Source organism: Bubalus bubalis, chromosome 7 (genome assembly GCF_019923935.1).
Source record: "Bubalus bubalis isolate 160015118507 breed Murrah chromosome 7, NDDB_SH_1, whole genome shotgun sequence".
Classification (NCBI taxonomy): domain Eukaryota; kingdom Metazoa; phylum Chordata; class Mammalia; order Artiodactyla; family Bovidae; genus Bubalus; species Bubalus bubalis.
In genome coordinates this window covers 8,873,815-8,891,221 of record NC_059163.1, presented here as the reverse complement: position 1 = coordinate 8,891,221, position 17,407 = coordinate 8,873,815, and the positions used below count along the sequence as shown (strand labels likewise).

At 51.8% G+C, this 17,407-nt stretch overlaps 1 protein-coding gene across 1 annotated transcript; it reads right to left on the bottom strand.

The window, feature by feature from the left end:
* Window positions 1-1,504: 1,504 nt before the first annotated feature.
* NKX3-2 (NK3 homeobox 2) lies at window positions 1,505-5,190 on the bottom strand. Its single transcript, XM_006075826.3, has 2 exons — window positions 4,580-5,190; window positions 1,505-3,071 (listed from the first exon to the last, which is right to left on the bottom strand). The coding sequence occupies exons 1-2, from the start codon at window positions 5,043-5,045 to the stop codon at window positions 2,545-2,547; spliced, it is 993 nt and encodes a 330-aa protein (XP_006075888.2). The 5' UTR covers window positions 5,046-5,190; the 3' UTR covers window positions 1,505-2,544.
* Window positions 5,191-17,407: the final 12,217 nt, after the last annotated feature.

Sequence of the window (17,407 nt, the reverse complement as noted above, 5' to 3'; positions counted from 1 at the left end):
AGGTTTTCAGAAGGAGGGGGAAGAAACCTCCCCTCCTCTCCCAAGATCTCTGGAGAGCACAGAGGAGATTCTAGCATTATCAGAAATGTTCTAATTCTATGTACGGAAAAGGCATTCGGGATTAATGACGCGATTAAAATGGAATTTTAAAAGGTATCAAAAAGAAACCAAATGACCGAAGGAACCCTTTGGAAGGGAGCCGGACTTGGGGGCCAGGGCGTGCATATGCTGAGGCCGTTTGCTTTTTCCTTGGCGTCTCCCCGTTTCCAGAAGCAGGAATTGTTTTTGCAAAACCTTCCTTGGGAATTGCTGGCACCGCCAGAGGAGGGGTGGCAGAAGCCGAGGCTTGTGGGTGCATAGGTCGGAGGGTCAGAGGCTGGGAAAGACCGCGGGCAGGGGAGGAGAGCGCGCTGGCCTACCCGCTCCGGGTGAAATTGAAAGCTAGCCTGGCCTGGGTTTCAGCGTTTTCCCAGCTGGGCCACGGACTGAAGGCCTCGGCGCCTGCAATGTGGCATTAACTCTTCCTGGCTCGCCCCGGACCCAACGTGAGGGGCACGTAGTGGTGAGCGGTTGGCACGGGTGAGTCCTTGGCATCTGGAGAGTTATTCTGGGGAACGCTGGCTGGGCGCAGTTCATCTCTAAAATGGGGCAATAAATAAGCAAAGTTGCCCTGCCCATCCTCTGCTCCCATGGTGGGCTTCTTTGCACATCAAACGAAGACGTGTCCTTGGGGGAGTGAATGGGAACGCTTTGGGACAAGGTGCAGAGTCATTTGCACCCGGCAGGGGTCAAAGTGCAGGAGACACCTTTTTAGCTCTTCCTTCGCCCCTAATCGGTTCAGAATTCCAGCGAGAGTTTTTGCTAGCCTAGTCTGGAAACGAAATAATAATAGAATCACTTGGAGCAAACTCTCAGAAAACTGAAAGCAGAGAGGATACCGGCAGGTGGACAAGTGAACAGGTTGGATTGGGGTGGGGGCATGGAAATTGGCAGCGGGTTCAGCTCTGGAGAAGGGAATGGCAATGGCAGCCCACTCCAGTATTCTTTTCTGGAGACTTCCATGGACAGATGAGCCTGGCGGGCTACAGTCCCCAGCTGGGGTCGCCAAGAGTTGGACAGGACTGAGCGGCTTTCATTCAACTCGGGACGCTTCCTAGACTCTGACCACTAGTGCCCATGTTGGGGGGTGGGGCGCGGGGGAAGGGGAATCTTAGGCCTTTGCTCCGGATTCACTGGGATTCCTCTGTGACCCCTGCTAAGTCCCAGAAATAGCGATTCCCTGAGCCGTGCGGGTTTAAACCCTTCCTGGAGGTGAGGAGCCAGGCAGCTTCTGTGGTGGGGGAGAGGACTCCTGGAGAGGGCTGAATGGGAGACTGAGCCCACGATACCGGTTCCCCCAAAGCCAGACAGAGAGAGGCTCAGAGAACACACGGCGTCCAGGAGGGCATGTTAAACTAAAAGTTTATAAATTAAAAGGGGAAAAAAATACAACGAATAGAGCTTCCAAATTTCACAATTCTTTTTAAAGTTAATACTCTAGTTGAGTGCACAATGCCCTTAAGGAGGCGACAAGCGGCGAGGTTGACAGGGTCACCTGTCTTAGGAACAGGGATGGGAGAACCCGGGTTCGGAGGCAGGAGTCGCAGAGGGTGGAGAGGATATTCACATTGAATACAAAAATAACTGTCATTTGAATACAAACAACTGCAAAGTGCTACAAGTTTTAACCTCCTTAAAAAGAGAGAGAGAGAAAGAAAAAGAAAGTTCTGTGAAGGACTCCTGGTTTGCTCTCTCTCCTGGTTCAGGGGCTTCCAGGAGCTGCCTGGGTTGGTCGCAGCCCCGGGACTCCGAGAGGGAAGACACCGGGCCCGTGCCCTGCTCAGTACCCAGAGGGTCCCTTCCATACATTCAGCACCCAATTAGGCGCCCCCACCCGAGCTGCGACAGCGGGGAGGGATGGGGCAGAGGGCCCGCAAACCAAGCACTTCACGGTTCGATGAACCCCTAGCCTGGGGCTCCTTGGGGACTGCCCATGTTCCGTACCCCTTTGTAACAAATGCGATTTCCAAAAATAATAGATATGTAGATATACATAGATCGGTAGCATGGATACCATGAACTAGTGTGGCCTAGCGCACGAAGCTCCCGCAGGCCTGACATGCTGGGATTCAGGCTTCCGTGGTCTCCAGGAGCTCTCTCCGCTCTGGGAAACGCCATCCCCAGGCAGACACAACCCAAATCCAACAGTGCGGTGGTAATAAATAGTGTCCGAGGGCTTCCCAGCAGGTGGGGACGAGGGGACGCCGGGTCCCTAGGCCATAGGATGCCTCTGTTCCAACTAGAAAAAAAGGCGCCCCCCTCTGGGTAGACCCCGTCCCTGCGGCCAGGGCGCACGTCCTAGCGAGAGCAGCCGAGCTGGATTTCATCCTCCACCTGCCGCCCCCTCGGCGGGGCGCCCCTGTACCGGGCGCAACCCTGCAGGGCCATCGGCGCCCGTCCGGAGCTGGGGCACTGGGATCCTTCGCGGCCTCACCGCAGGCCGGCTCACTGGGTGCCCGCGGCGGCCGCGCACGTGGAGAGCGCCCAGCCGGGGAGGCAGTAATAAGGGTAATAGTAGGAGGGCTGCAGGGGCAACAGCGAGGGTGGTCGCAGCACCTCTCCGGGCAGGTACTGTCTCTGATCGTCGCGGACCAGCACCTTCACCGCCACCTTCTTGGCGGCGGGCGCCGAGGCCAGCAGGTCGGCAGCCATCTGCCGGCGCTTGGTCTTGTAGCGACGGTTCTGGAACCAGATCTTCACCTGCGTCTCAGTGAGCTTCAGCGACGCGGCCAGGTCAGCGCGCTCTGGCCCGGACAGGTAGCGCTGGTGGTTGAAGCGGCGCTCCAGCTCGAAGACCTGCGCGTGCGAGAAGGCGGCGCGCGAACGCTTCTTGCGGGGCTTGGGCGCGGCGGGCCCCTCCTCCTCCTCCGCGCCGCCCGCCGGCCTGCCGCCGCCGCCGCCGCCGCACAGCGTGGGCACGCGTGCGCCTCCCGGGCCAACCCCGTCGTCCTCGGCCCTCGGGCTGCGGTCGCCTGCGGACCCGGTGGGAACAGAAACAAGACAGTGTCAGCGCCGCCGAGGAGTGAGGTCCGGCCTCAACCGCTGGCGTGGGGGTTGGGGGTTGGGTTGGGAGGCGGATATACACTTTGATCCCGCCGGAGTGGTGGGGTGGGCCTGGAAGCCGCGGTCCGGGAGGCGAGTCTTAAAACTCTGCCCCATTCGCTTCCTGCCTCTCTCTAGGCTTGTGAGCCGGCAAGGAGCTCAGCCGCTGTATCAACGCTGTGCGGCCAAGATCCAGCTCCCTGCCTTCTCTGAGCTTCTCCGGGCTCTTCTCAGCAAATGGGGACATCGGGTCTGAGCGTCCCCCAAAACCTTCTCCGCTCTCAGGCCTAGAACCCCGGGACTCTCTCCCTGGGTTCACCCGCCACCTCGCGCGCGCACACGCATCACACGCGGGCTGCGGCAACAGGCTACTGTCAAGGACGTGGGTAGGTTTCTCCCTCGCCCTTCGAAAGGATATAAAAGGAAGGCTGGGATTGAGGGGTGTCCCCGCTTCGAATCCTTAGATCCTAATCCTATGCCTGCTCCTGGGTCCCTTCCTTGCTCCCCCCAGCTGCACCCTAGCAGAGGTCCAGCACTCTGGCCTGCAGCAGATACTGTTCGATTGGAGCCAACACTGAGGCCTACACCGTCCAACCGAAAGGGAAGGCACGGGGGTCTTTCTGACCAAAGGGCGTGCCAGCTCGTGGCTGAGGAGGGCCCTCTCCCTTTTGGGTCTGGGATGACCTAAATCGAGCCCGGCTGCCTTCTGCTGGCTGCGGGGTTACTCCAGCTCTTGGGTCTTCAGCCCAGCGCAGCTCTCTCTAGCCGGGGGTCTGAGAAAGCTACATAAACTCTCTTCCCAAAGCTCTGGCTTGGTTGGCTTCCGGCCCACTTGAATGTTATCCCTTGCTACTTATCTTTGAGCTGCCCAGTCCTGGCTCTGGGACCTCAGTCTGGGAGCATCTCTGATCTCTGGGCCTTGGAGAAGGAAATGGCAACCCACGCCAGTATTCTTGCCTGGAGGATCCCATGGACAGAGGAGCCTGGCAGGCTACGGTCCGTGGGGTCATAAAGAGTCCAACAGGACTTCAAAGAATAAACAATAACTGCTCTGTGGGCCAGGCCCAGGGTACTGGCTCCCCAAGGTCTCTGGTTCGCTGCCTCTTCCCTTTCCTTGATTTTGGGGATTTGAAGACAGACTCAACCCAAGGCACTGGCGATGGACTCAAGGCTACGATGCAGTGGTTCCTTCCCACCCGGTTCTAAAGCACACTGCCCGAGATCGTCGTCTGAAACTTCACCCCATCCGCCCTCTCTGGGGCTCAGTGGCTGGAGGGTTAGAGCAGCCCTCGCCAGCGCACAGAGCTAAGGGTCTTGGCCAACGCGGGGGGCCCAGGGCGCGGGGTGCTCACAGAGCGCCCACCTCACTCTGCGCGGTTGCCCTCCTTGCCCAGCCCCTCAGCCCGGCCCCCTTTCCCAGCGAAGCCTTTGGCCGAACCTGAGACGCTGGCCGACATCTCACTGTCGCTCCGGCCTGCGGCTTCCTCCTCCAGGTCCTTGGCGGCGGGCAGCTCGCAGACCGGCTGGCCGAGGCCCAGGGTCGCCCCTGCACGGCAGGCGCCGCTGGCCCCCGGCGGGTCCGCGCAGCGCCGGCCGCCCTCGTTCTCCTCGCTCAGCGCCGAGTCCGAGTCCCAGCCGCCCGGGCTCTCCGCGGTCAGCCCCGCAGCCGTTCTGGTCCCCGCAGGCGACGCCAACAGAGAGTCCTCGGCGCCCCCCAGCGCGCCCGCGTCTGTCTCCCCAAAGAGCCGCCAGCAACAGACAGCGGGCGCCGAAGCCACTGCCACCGCTGTGCCCCCGGGTACCGAGCGCCCCTCGGTCGCGGGCAGCCCGCCGCGCTCCTCTTTCTTGTTGAGGATCGCCTGGATGGAGAAGGGCGTCAAGGTGTTGGCGCCGCGCACAGCCATCAGCGCCGCGGGCCGGAGCGGCCGGCCGGGCGGGCGGCTGGGGCGCGCGGGCAGCTCCGAGCTGGATGGAGCGCGCGGGGGCCTCTGCAGCGCGAGTGAGCCCGGCGCGCGCGCGAGGCCCCTGCAGCCCACTCCTGCGCTGCCTAGCAGCCCCCGCCCCCCACGGGCCCCGGATCAGCGCCGACCCTCACCCCCACTTCCGAGGCCCACCCCACCCGGAGACCCCCCCCCCCTCCCCCTCAATCCAGCGCCAGAAGTTCTCCTTTTCGCAGCTCGGCTGGATTAATCTCCCTTAGGGGTGGGCCGGGGTCTGGCCCTCGGAGGACTTGAAGTGGGGAGGGGAGGATCGGCGAGGCTCCCCTCCGCGGCTGCAGTCCCCTCTCCAGCGCCTCCGGGGCGCACGGCCCGAGTCACTTTTTCTTTGCGCCTCTGGTCTCTTCCTTCCCCGCCTGCAGGATTTCGCTCCTCGGATCGTCGTCTCCAAGCCCTGCTGGGCCGGCTCTTCCGGAGCCCACCCCCGGCGGCGAAGGCGGTGGCGGCGACAGCCGCAGGATTCCGAGAGGCGCGGGGCACCTTGTTACCCCCGTCCCGGTTTTATCTGTTTCTTCTCTCTTTCCTTCCCCAGCGTTCCACCGTCCACCCCCCCTCCCGCCCGGGTGTCATTCCTCACTGCTGAGTGACAGCATCAGGCCACGCCCCTTCGGGGGGCGGTCCCGGGCCTTCCCGGCCGCCCATTGGTTGGCTCCTCCTGGGCGACGTTGACTTGATCCGACAAAACTGGGCACGTTGCTCGGAGAAAGTCAGGGTCTGACTTAACCCCTTTTATCCCAAGTCTGGTCCTCGAAGCATCATACTCTAGCCGCAGGGACGCTCAGCCACCTAGACCACGGCTTCTTACCTATTCTGGCACTTTTATGGAACGCGATATTTAGTTGAGTCCGATCTGGGAGGGAAACCCAAGTTAACGCAGTTCCTTATGTCGTGCGCTTATTTTCTGTTCTCTAGGGAGGTTTATAGATTCGAAGAATAAATTGCTGCTTCTTTTCCCCTTCCAGTTTCGCGGCTTCCTCACGGCTCATTCTTTTCTCTGAAATAATGAATGAACCAAAAGTCACTCTAGAAATAGTTTTCTTTCCTCACCGGATTGTAAATTTGATTCAGTTTCTAGAGAGGCATGAAAAAAGAAAAGATGGGACAGATAGAGCTAAAGCCAGACAAGAAATTGGAGGGCATCTTTGGGAGTTTCTGGAAATTCAGCGATCATTTCCCTGGGCGGTCAGTGCTGAATGTACTTGGAGTTTGTACAATTTTACACGAGGAATAAAATTGAAGCTTTCTGTTTGTTCTTGAAATATTCTGCTACTTGTGAGTTAAAAAACATTTTTGTTTAAAAGACTATCTGGGAATTACCAAAGTAGAGATCCTGAACAGATGATTTTAATGCTCTTTTTAAAAATGAGTAGTGAATTGTTTTATGTAGTAGAAGCCAGGCTAAGAAACACAAATATTGTGGGTATGTCAAAACATTTGTTACTTTATTTTCATTATTAATTTTTAAATAAATACTTTACTCAAGGAACACACTTCATTGTTTTCTATAAATTTTTGCGGGAGGTTTAAAACCAAATACACAATTTGAACCATTAAATAAGCTTAAAGAGCTGTGATTTTAATTCAGTGATTTTAATTTAATTGAAATTGCTGGGATTGGTATTTTTGGTACTACTAAAACAAATAACATCCGCCCTTGTTAGCTTTCTTTTTTTGTGGTTCTTGTTCTGCACCGCAGGATGAAATCCACACACTGGTAGTTTGCAGGGCCAGTGGAGGGCTTCGCAGCATCTATACTTTCCAGCATTTCAGCCACGTGATGCTGTCTCGCATCCCAAACACACTCCAGTGCAGATCCTGTGGTATTTGGGGAGGGAAGGGGGAAGAAAACCTTACCCTTGGAGAGGTCATTGCCCTTTAGTAGTTCTATACGACTACTTCAGTTTTCTGGGAAAGGTGTTTCAATTTGGCGGCAAGTGTAAGGAACAGGACGCTCTTCAGGCCCGGAGGAAAACAGAACAGAAGACACACGATGTTTCAAAAGAAAACCATTCTTTCCTTCCTCCCGCTGACCTTGATTTACCCTTTAAGTTACGCCCCCCTCCCACCACCTTAGACAATTTGTTGTTCCTCTCTGGGGGCGAGTTGAGGAGGAGATGGACAAGAATGGCCCAGGAGAGAAGCGAGCAGGTGTGAACTCTGTGTCGCAGACAACCATCCCTTTATGGGGTTAGGACTTAATGGAGACAAACACGCAGAGATGCTGGGGGGGTTGAATGACCGAGTGTTAGAGTGAGTTTGGGAGCTATACAAAGACTTACTTGAATATATAACCACCTCTTGGTTCCCTCCTCCTAATGTTTTTTTTAAAGAGCCCCAAATCAAAGTAGCATATACCCCAAGCCCCAGGCTTGAGTAGAGATTTTTCAAAGCTTAAAGTTGTAGTTCGGTGACTTTGAGCTGTCTGTTTTGTTTGTTTGTTTTTTGGTGTGTGCCCGGGGTATAAGAGTCTTCAGGAAGCGCGCAGCGAGGGATGGAGTCATCTCGGGCCACTGCGGCGGCCAGTTAACCTTTAGGTCTAGGGAATGCCTGCAGGCAGGGCCGGGAGTGTTGCGGAGAGGAAGCTCGCGGGTCTGGAACTACAAGTAGAAGCTGATGGTAGGGTTGGGTGGGAACGAGGAGGCTTTGGGGGCCGGTGAGCTGAGGTGGACGGATGCATAGAGGTTTCCCGGGTACATGCCCTGCAGAATCATGGCCGGCGAGTGATGAGGGGTGTGTGGCGAGGGCGCAGCAAGTCAGCGCTTGGCGCTGGGCTGGAGATTGGGGGACCGGGGCGCGTCGGCGCGGGCTCACAGGGGCCCCGCTCGCAGCCCAGAGAGGGCAATTTGCTGAGCGCTTGACCGTGAGCTCCAGGGAATCCACGGCTGCCCGACCGCGCCCGAGGTTCGATCAGTTCCCAGCTCCGGCCCGGGCCGACCCTGGGAATCTGCGCAGCCCAGGAGCCCCCGGCGGTCGGCCGGGCTTCGGGGAGGCGCTTGGCTCGCTCTGCGCCCTCCCGGGCCCTTCGCCCAGCTCTGTCTTCGTCTTCTCTCTCTCCTTTCCATCCTCATCCACCACCCTTTCTCCTTTGCAGTTTGGTTCCTGCACGCCCCTTGCGTGCCGTACCCTCCAACCCCGAGCCGCCGAAGCGCCGTCGGAGGGTAAGGCTTCCGCGGGCCCGGGCGCCGCGCGCAATGAGGGTGGGAGAGCCGCAGGGTCGGCGATGGTGGAGAAACCCCAGCTCCCGCACGGGCGCGCGTCGCGAGCTGCTGCTCACGCCCCCGCGCTCCCCCAGGCCCGCGTCCGCCAGGATGCTTCCGCTGTGCCCCCGCGCGCCGCGCCCCTGCCGCTTTCCACCTGCGCCCCAGGCAGGATGCGAGGAGGCGCGGCAGGCGCGATGGCCGGCGCGGGAGGCTGCTTCACAGTGGGAGACCACGCGGGTCTCTCAGACGCCAGTGGCCGTGGCCGGATTCACCTGCTGTCTCTGGGCCAGGGTTTCCAGTCCTTTAACCCGAGGGTTTGTACCCGGTTCTCTTCGAGGCCGATGCTAAGTTGCGCGGGCGGACGCGCAGGCAAAGGGCGACGCGCAGGGAAAGGGCGCCGCGCAGGACTGCCTTGTTGGAGCCAGATCCAGGCAGCCTGAACCTGGGAATTACCCCCTGTCCCCGTCCGCAGGCTCTGGAGGTCACTCCACGCGACGGAGGCACCCTGGGCATCAAGCGACGGGCCACTTGCCAGCCAGCAGACCCTGGCTCCTGGGTTCCTAAGTCATCCTCATTTAGGCCCCACAAGGATTTTTCACGCACGTGGTCCTGGTGTATCATCAGACCATTACTATAGGCCGAGGAAATTTCATATTTAAGCAATTGCTGCCCTCCACCAATGTGCCAGGATCGCAGCTTATTGTTTAGTTTAATCTACATTTCCCTGAGGGTGGAAAACATTATTATCCCTGTTTTACAGATGAGGAAACTGAGACTCATGGAGTGAGTTTAAATGACTTCACCATCACTAAGCAGTTAAGTCAAGATTCAGATCTGACTTTGTAATGCCAACCCAGTTGGGTTTTCTATTCTAACAGCTCTCCCCTCCCCATAAACCTTCACGTTTATTCTCATTAAAGGTTTCCCATCATCTTCCTTATTTATTTCTGTGCTACATTCATCGGGAAAGGAACTTCAAAGTTAAGGAAATCAAAGAATTTAGGCAGTCAAATCTAACCTTTTTTTTTCTGTTTGGTACTTTTGAAAATAAAGAATGCTAAGGTCTGTGGTGAAGTGAAGTGTTAGTCGCTGGCCCAGGTGCTCAGTTCTGTCCGATGCTTTGCGACTCCATGGACTGTAGCCCTCCAGGCTCCTCTGTCCATGGGATTTCCCAGGTAAAAAGGAGGGAGTGGGTTGCCATTTCCTTCTCCAGGGGATCTTCCCGACCCAGGGATTGAACCTGGGTCTCTTTCATTGCAGGCAGATCTTTACCATCTGAGCCACCAGGGAAGCCCAAGGCCTGTGGATCTGAACCTAAACGCTGTTATGAAGAAAGAAAGAAACACGCCATTATTATTCTAATCAACAAACTAAATCATGTGTTGAGGGGAGACAGCCAGGTGATGAAAGTTCACTAAGTTCAAAAATATGGGGACCTGAGTTTTGCTCGAGGCTTTGAGATGATGCGATACGGCCTCGTGAAAGACGTGTTTCCTTTGGAGCTCGTTTTCTTACCTGTAAAAAGCTAGAGTTAGAAATCACCTCTTAGTTTTACAAAGAAACGTACGCACTCCCGACCGGGCCTGGGTACAGTGGAGGACGAGCGCCATCTAGCGGACACCTCTGATGGATGTGCGGGTACCAATGTAGAGAAACGTGGTTGGTGCTGCTGCTGCTGCTAAGTCGCTTCAGTCGTGTCCGACTTTGTGCGACCCCATGGACTGCAGCCTACCAGGCTTCTCCGTCCCTGGAATTCTCCAGGCAAGAACACCGGAGTGGGTTGCCATTGCTTTGTCCTAGAGAACCGTGGTTAAGTAGAGCCAAGAGAATGTTGGTTTCATTAACACGGAAAGTTTTTATGTTTACGCAGTCTCATGTTATCAGAGATATAATAGCCGAGGTGCTGCACTTTAAAACTCACCCAGACACCATCTGGCACCCCACTGAAGACTCACACCTTCACGGGCAGGGGGGAAAAGATGGGAGTGGGTCGGTTGCAGTAGGAACCGGAGACCTCTTGGCCTAACGTCTGGATTCTTCTCTGCTGCCTCTCTTGCGAACTGGACCCGAGCACCCACTGGATGGCGATTTAAGGTACATACAATCTATGTGATATACCGGAGTCATAGGCAGGTTTTTCTTTTTTTCCAGAACTTAACTTCTTCATGAGACTAATGGAGGTGTTTCACCCTAAACACCAGCAAGTTCAGGCATTGCAAACAAGCCCATCTTGTCTCTCGGATTATTTTTTTCATTTGGGTTATCAGACAGTGGACGGGTGATGGTGCTGTTTGGGCGAGGGTTAAGAAGGAGAAGCAGGTGATTGATTAAGCGGGATACTGCTATGTGCTGATAATTGTGCAATACCAAGAAAGCCTTCTGAATCTGTAGTATTTTTGTCTCTAAGTAACTATTCTGGGGGCCTTCATGGTATTGTGTTGGGTTCCCCTTACAAAATTTTCCAACCCATTTCCCTTCCTGAAGTTTCTATCATTTAGTTAAGGTTAAACGAGTGTTTCCTGAGTGCTTACTGTGTCTCAGCACTGTTCCAGGTGCTGGGGCTCACCACCCTGTAAGGTGCTACTCTTAATAGGCTAACATTTGAGTGGAGAAATACCATCAAGAAAACAGTGCCTGCATAAAGCAGTGGAGGAAACAGCAGATGTGAAATAGAGTGAAATGACTGAGGGTGATTTGGGCTATTCATTAAAATCTTTCTTTTCTTCTTTTCTTTCTTTCCTTTTCTTTCTTTTTTAAACTTATGCCTTTACATAAGTAGAGTCGTCAGTTTCAGGTGCATCAGATCAGATCGGATCAGATCAGTCGCTCAGTCGTGTCCGACTCTTTGCGACCCCATGAACCGCAGCACGTCAGGCCTCCCTGTCCATCACCACCTCCCAGAGTTCACTCAGACTCATGTCCATTGAGTCAGTGAAGCCATCCAGCCATCTCATCCTCTGTCGTCCCCTTCTCCTCTTGCCCCCAATCCCTCCCAGCATCAGAGTCTTTTCCAATGAGTCAACTCTTCGCATGAGGTGGCCAAAGTACTGGAGTTTCAGCTTTAGCATCATTCCTTCCAAAGAACACCCAGGGCTAATCTCCTTCAGAATGGACTGGTTGGATCTCCTGCAGTCCAAGGGACTCTCAAGAGTCTTCTCCAACAGCACACTTCAAAAGCATCAATTCTTCGGTGCTCAGCTTTCTTCCCAGTCCAACTCTCACATCCATACATGACCACAGGAAAAACCATAGCCTTGACTAGACGAACCTTTGTTGGCAAAGTAATGTCTCTGCTTTTGAATATGCTGTCTAGGTTGGTCATAACTTTCCTTCTAAGGAGTAAGCGTCTTTTAATTTCATGGCTGCAGTCACCATCTGCAGTGATTTGGGAGCCCCCAAAAATAAAGTTTGACACTGTTTCCACTGTTTCCCCATCTATTTCCCATGAAGTGATGGGACCAGATGCCATGATCTTCGTTTTCTGCATGTTGAGCTTTAAGCCAACTTTTTCACTCTTGACTTTCACCTTTATCAAGAGGCTTTTGAGTTCCTCTTCACTTTCTGCCATAAGGGTGGTGTCATCTGCATATCTGAGGTTATTGATATTTCTCCCAGCAATCTTGATTCCAGCTTGTGTTTCTTCCAGTCCAGCGTTTCTCATGATGTACTCTGCATAGAAGTTAAATAAACAGGGTGACAATATACAGCCTTGGCGAACTCCTTTTCCTATTTGGAACCAGTCTGTTGTTCCATGTTCAGTTCTAACTGTTGCTTCCTGACCTGCATAGAGGTTTCTCAAGAGGCAGATCAGGTGGTCTGGTATTCCCATCTCTTTCAGAATTTTCCACAGTTTATTGTGATCCACACAGTCAAAGGCTTTGGCATAGTCAAAAAAGCAGAAATAGATGTTTTTCTGGAACTCTCTTGCTTTTTCCATGATCCAGCAGATGTTGGCAATTTGATCTCTGGTTCGTCTGCCTTTTCTAAAAGCAGCTTGAACATCAGGAAGTTCACGGTTCACATATTGCTGAAGCCTGGCTTGGAGAATTTTGAGCATTACTTTACTAAATGAATCACTTTTTTGTAAGCAGAAATTAACACAACATTGGAAATCAGCTTCATTCAACAAAGATGAGGCAAGCTGATCACAGAGTGGGGCCAGGATGATTCAGGAGACAGAGGGAAGGTGTGAAAAGCCATTGTGACAATGGGCGGGGAAGAAATCAGGTTAGCGATGTGGAGCAGCTGAGCAGGAGTGAGGGTGTATTTGAGGTTCACGTCTGTTACCTTAAAGTGAGACTGGTCAGCGCAGGTGTGTGCATTTCTCCAGCGATATCCCCCTGCTCAGGGAAACAGACACACACACACAACCCCAGCGTAGGGTGGGCAGACACTTGAGCTACTCAGTGTCCAGCATTATGGGACCATTAACAAGAACAGCCAGGGAGTTAAGGCTGTTGGCAGGAGAGGGTTTAGCATCATGGAACCTAAGCTGAATCAGAGCAAAAATAATGACTCAAGGAAAGTGACTGATCAATTCAGGATCAATGGGGTTAGAAGTTGGAAAGAGTACAGCACTTGCTGGAATCTGTTGGGGATGTGAGTTGGAAGGAGGAGTGGTCAGTGATTTGGGTCAAGTTCCAAGAGGCCCACAGGTGACTCTGAGGTCAAGGATGATGGCAGAGGCAGTGACTTCTGGAGGTGTCGAGTGACTCCTGATGTTCCTCTGAAACTTCTCAAAACCTTTGCTCCTGTTCTTCTTGCCTGCATGTTGTCCTATTCCTCATTGTCGAGACCCTACTGACCCACCAGGTCTGGCAAGGAAAATTGAAACAAGAAAATGTGCTATTTTAAACACAATACTGTTCTCCACCTGCCTGGCTCAGCTCGAACAATTCTTTTGTCCTAAGTCCTTCTGGGAGTTTCCCATTCCCTACCTGTTGTGACCTGTTCCTTCTCAAAATGAGGAAATCCACTTTTTTTTTTTTTTAAATTTTATATGGCCAAGAATCTGCCTGCAATGCAGGAGACCTAGGTTCGATCCCTGGGTTGGGAAGAGCCCCTGGAGAAGGGCATGGCAACCCACTCCAGTATTCTTGTCTGGGGAATCCCACAGACAGAGGAGGGCTACAGTCCAAGGGGTCTCAAAGAGTCAGACATGACTGAGTGACTCACACACACAGATAGTTGATTAACAATGTGTTAGTTTCAGGTGTACAGCAGTGATTCAGTTATACATATATCTAATCTTTTTCAAATTCTTTTCCCATTTAGATTGTTACATAACATTGAGCAGAGAAAGAGTGGAAACCCATTATTTTAGAATGATATGTCTGTGTCCCCAACTCGAGCACTTGTCTTTAATTAAACTGACTCATCTGGGCAAGTTGCCACTCGGTGATGATAAAAAAAAAAAAAAAAAGGATGTAATTCAAAAGAGTGACTTTTTTAGAGTAGCATTTCTTAAATTACAACCCTTTGCAACCTCTTTTCATGTTTTTTCCCTCTGCGTGTATCCATCTATAATCTGTATTTCTTTAGTGTGTGTGCATGTAGAGTTTTTTTCAGTCGTGTCCAACTCTTTGCAACCCTATGGACTGCAGCCCACCAGGCTCCTCTGTCCATGGGATTCTCCAGGCAAGAATACTGGAGTGGGTTGCCATGCCCTCCTCCAGGGGATCTTCCCAATCCAGGGACTGAACCCAAGTATCTTACATCTTCTGCATTGGGAGGTGGGTTCTTTACCACTAGCGCCACTTGGGAAGCCTTTATTTAATATCTTTATTTAAATGACTACTTAAAAAAAATGACTACTTTCTTTTTTAAATCAACTACAGTTGATTTACAATGTGTTAATTTCTGCTGTACAGAAAAATGATTAGTTATACATACATATGCATTTTTATATTATTTCCATTACAGCTGCTGCTGCTAAGTCACTTCAGTCGTGTCCGACTCTGTGTGACCCCATAGACGGCAGCCCACTAGGCTCCCCCGTCCCTGGGATTCTCCAGGCAAGAACACTGGAGTGGGTTGCCATTTCCTTCTCCAATGCATGAAAGTGAAAAGTGAAAGTGAAGTCACTCAGTCATGTCTGACTCTCAGCAACCCCATGGACTGCAGCCTACCAGGCTCCTCCGTCCATTGGATTTTTCCAGGCAAGAGTACTGGAGTGGGGTGCCATTGCCTTCTCTGTCCATTACAGCTAATCATAGGATATTGAGTATAGATTTCAGTGCTGTATAGTAGGATCTCATTGTTTATCCATTCCATATATACTAGTTTGCACCTGCTAACCCCAAACTTCCACTCCATCCTTCCCCTATCTTCCCTCCCCCTTGGCAACCACAGGTCTGTTCTGCGAGTCTGATTTTGTAGATAGGTTCATTTGGGTCCAAATGATGACTTTTTAAACTTTAAAACAACTCATAAAAAAAATTAGTTTGTATAAGTAACAAATAAATAGGTTTTTATATAAATAATATATACATACAGGGCGAGAAGGCAATGGCACCCCACTCCAGTACTCTTGCCTGGAAAATCCCATGGACGGTGGAGCCTGGTGGGCTGCAGTCCATGGGGTCTCGAAGAGTCCGACACGACTGAGCGACTTCACTTTCACTTTTCACTTTCATGCATTGGAGGAGGAAATGGCAACCTCCAGTGTTCTTACCTGGAGAATCCCAGGGACGGTGGGGCCTGGTGGGCTGCCGTCTATGGGGTCGCACAGAGTCGGACACGACTGAAGTGACTTAGCAGCAGCAGCAGCAGCATACATACATGGTGCATTGACAGTCTCTTACCAAATATCATCTTTCAAAAATATACGTATGTAATGCCAATAAAATGATGTTGGTAAACTGGCTCGAGATAATAGGATGCTGAAGGCTCTGGGCCTGGGCTCAGCAGTCTGTTATAATGACGGATGGACGAGAGCTAGAGAGACATTTCAGCACGCCAGCACCAGCCTGAGACTTTCTCTCTGACACAGGAAGACGAAAAGGGAACTGACCCAACAGAAATGTGTAGGAAATTTCCCCAAAAGATGTGTGCTAAAATGCTCGTAGCCTCATTTTCTGGTTTCCAAAAACCCAGCAACTCTCCAGTGTTCATCAAGAGGCAGATAAGGCAGGTGTGGTACATTCACAGCATAGGATACGACTCAATCATGAGGATGAGCCACTCCGAGGCAGCTGTCGGGATGAACCTCTCGAACACTCACCCAAGCATTCCCAGTGCCCGGAATGGGCCTGGGATTGTGGGCTTTTTGTTGTTCAGTTGCTAAGTAGTGTCCGACTCTTTGCAACCCCATGGAATGCAGCATGCCAGGCTCCTCTGTCCTTCACTGTCTCCCAGAGTTTGTTCATTTTCACGTCCATTTCGTTTGTGATGCTATCTCACCATCTTATCCCCTGCCACCCTCTTCTCCTCTTGACTTCATTCTTTCCCAGCATCAGGGTCTTTTCCAAGGAGTCGGCTCTTCCCATCAGGTGGCCGAAGTATTGGCACTTCAGCTTCAGCACCAGTTGTTCCAATGAATATTCAGGGTTGATCTCCTTTAGGATGGACTGCTTTGATCTTGCAGTCCAAGGAACTCTCAAGAGTCTTCTTCAGCACCACAATTTGAAAGCATTTCTTCAGCACTCAGCTTTCTTTGTGGTCCAACTCTTAGCAGATATTTATTGAATGAGCAGTCTCCTTTTATCCTCACACAACCTGAGATCAGAGAGATAGGTATGAGAATTCTCATTTACAGATGAAGGCTCTGAGACGCAGAGAGGCCGAGTGATTTACTCAAGGAAGTGGGCCCTGTGCTGGGATCCCTGCTAAGTCAGTCTGCTTGCCATCCTCCTCTCTTCCATAGCTGGTCCCTTAGCCTTTTAACACAAATAACATATTTCAGTTTCTTTTGTTGTTGTTAAATCATCTTCTGAGGCCTAACTTGGAGATGTTTATTTCCATCGTGGGATGTTTTGGACTGGGTTTTGAAGGGGAAGGGCCCAGAAGACTGTGCTTTCAGAGAAAGGGGGTTAGACTAGGGTAGGGGGGAGATTTATGTCGAGGCATTTCAGCAAGTTCTGTCATTCTGCCTGAGGGAGTGTGGCAAGAGACAGGAAGAGATGAACAGGATCCGGGGGCAGCTCTTGCGCTTAATGGAATGTCGAGTGAACAGATGGGCCCGAGCTGTCCTGGCGACTGTCAAAGGGAGAAGCAGTCCCTGAGCACATGCAGGAGAACCGGGGCTGGGGACCCATGGGGACATTCAGAAAAGGGCTCTGAGTCCATTTTCAAAAGCCCTCTTTCTAGAATCCATCCATGTTCAGCTTGGGAGGAAGTAGGAGTCCCGGAGGTGGAGGGTGGACAGATTTATTGGACTTGAATTTCACTTAAAGGCTAGATATTCTTTTTAATTTTATATGAATGTATTTACAGAACTCACAGGAAGAGACTCACAGATTTACGAAAACAAATTGATGGTTACCAAAGGGGAAAGGTGGGGAGGGAGAAAGGATAAATTAGGAGGTTGGATTAACATATACACACTACTATTATATATATACATATACATATAATTTATGTTATATATATATACATATATATAATTTATATTATATATACATATATATATAATTTATATTATATATACATATATATATATAATTTATATTATATATATATAATTTTTTGGCCATGCTGCATGGCATGTGGAATCTTCTTTCCCTGACCAGGGATCAAATCTGTATCACCTAGAGTGGAAGAGTGGAGTTCCAACCATCGGATTACCAGGGAAGTCCCTACACACTACTATATATAAAAGAGGTCATCAAGGACCTACTTGTAGCACAGGAAACTCTACTTAATATTCTGTGATAACATATATGGGAAAAGAATCTGAAAAGAACAGATACATGCATGCTGCTGCTGCTGCTGTTTAGTTACTAAGTCATGTCCAACTCTTTGCAACCCCATGGACTGTAGCCCTTCAGGCTCCTCTGTCCATGGGGTTTTTGTAGGCAAGAATACTGGAGTGGGTTGCCATTGCTTTATCCAAGGGATCTTCCTGACCCA

What these genes read in the sequence shown, in the direction of transcription:
- NKX3-2 (XM_006075826.3), bottom strand. Translation starts at nt 5,045, where the DNA reads ATGGCTGTGCGCGGCGCCAACACCTTGACGCCCTTCTCCATCCAGGCG. An exon ending in GATGTCGGCCAGCGTCTCAG is followed by an intron (nt 3,072 to 4,579) that starts GTTCGGCCAAAG and finishes CCGGGTCCGCAG; the next exon opens with GCGACCGCAGCCCGAGGGCC.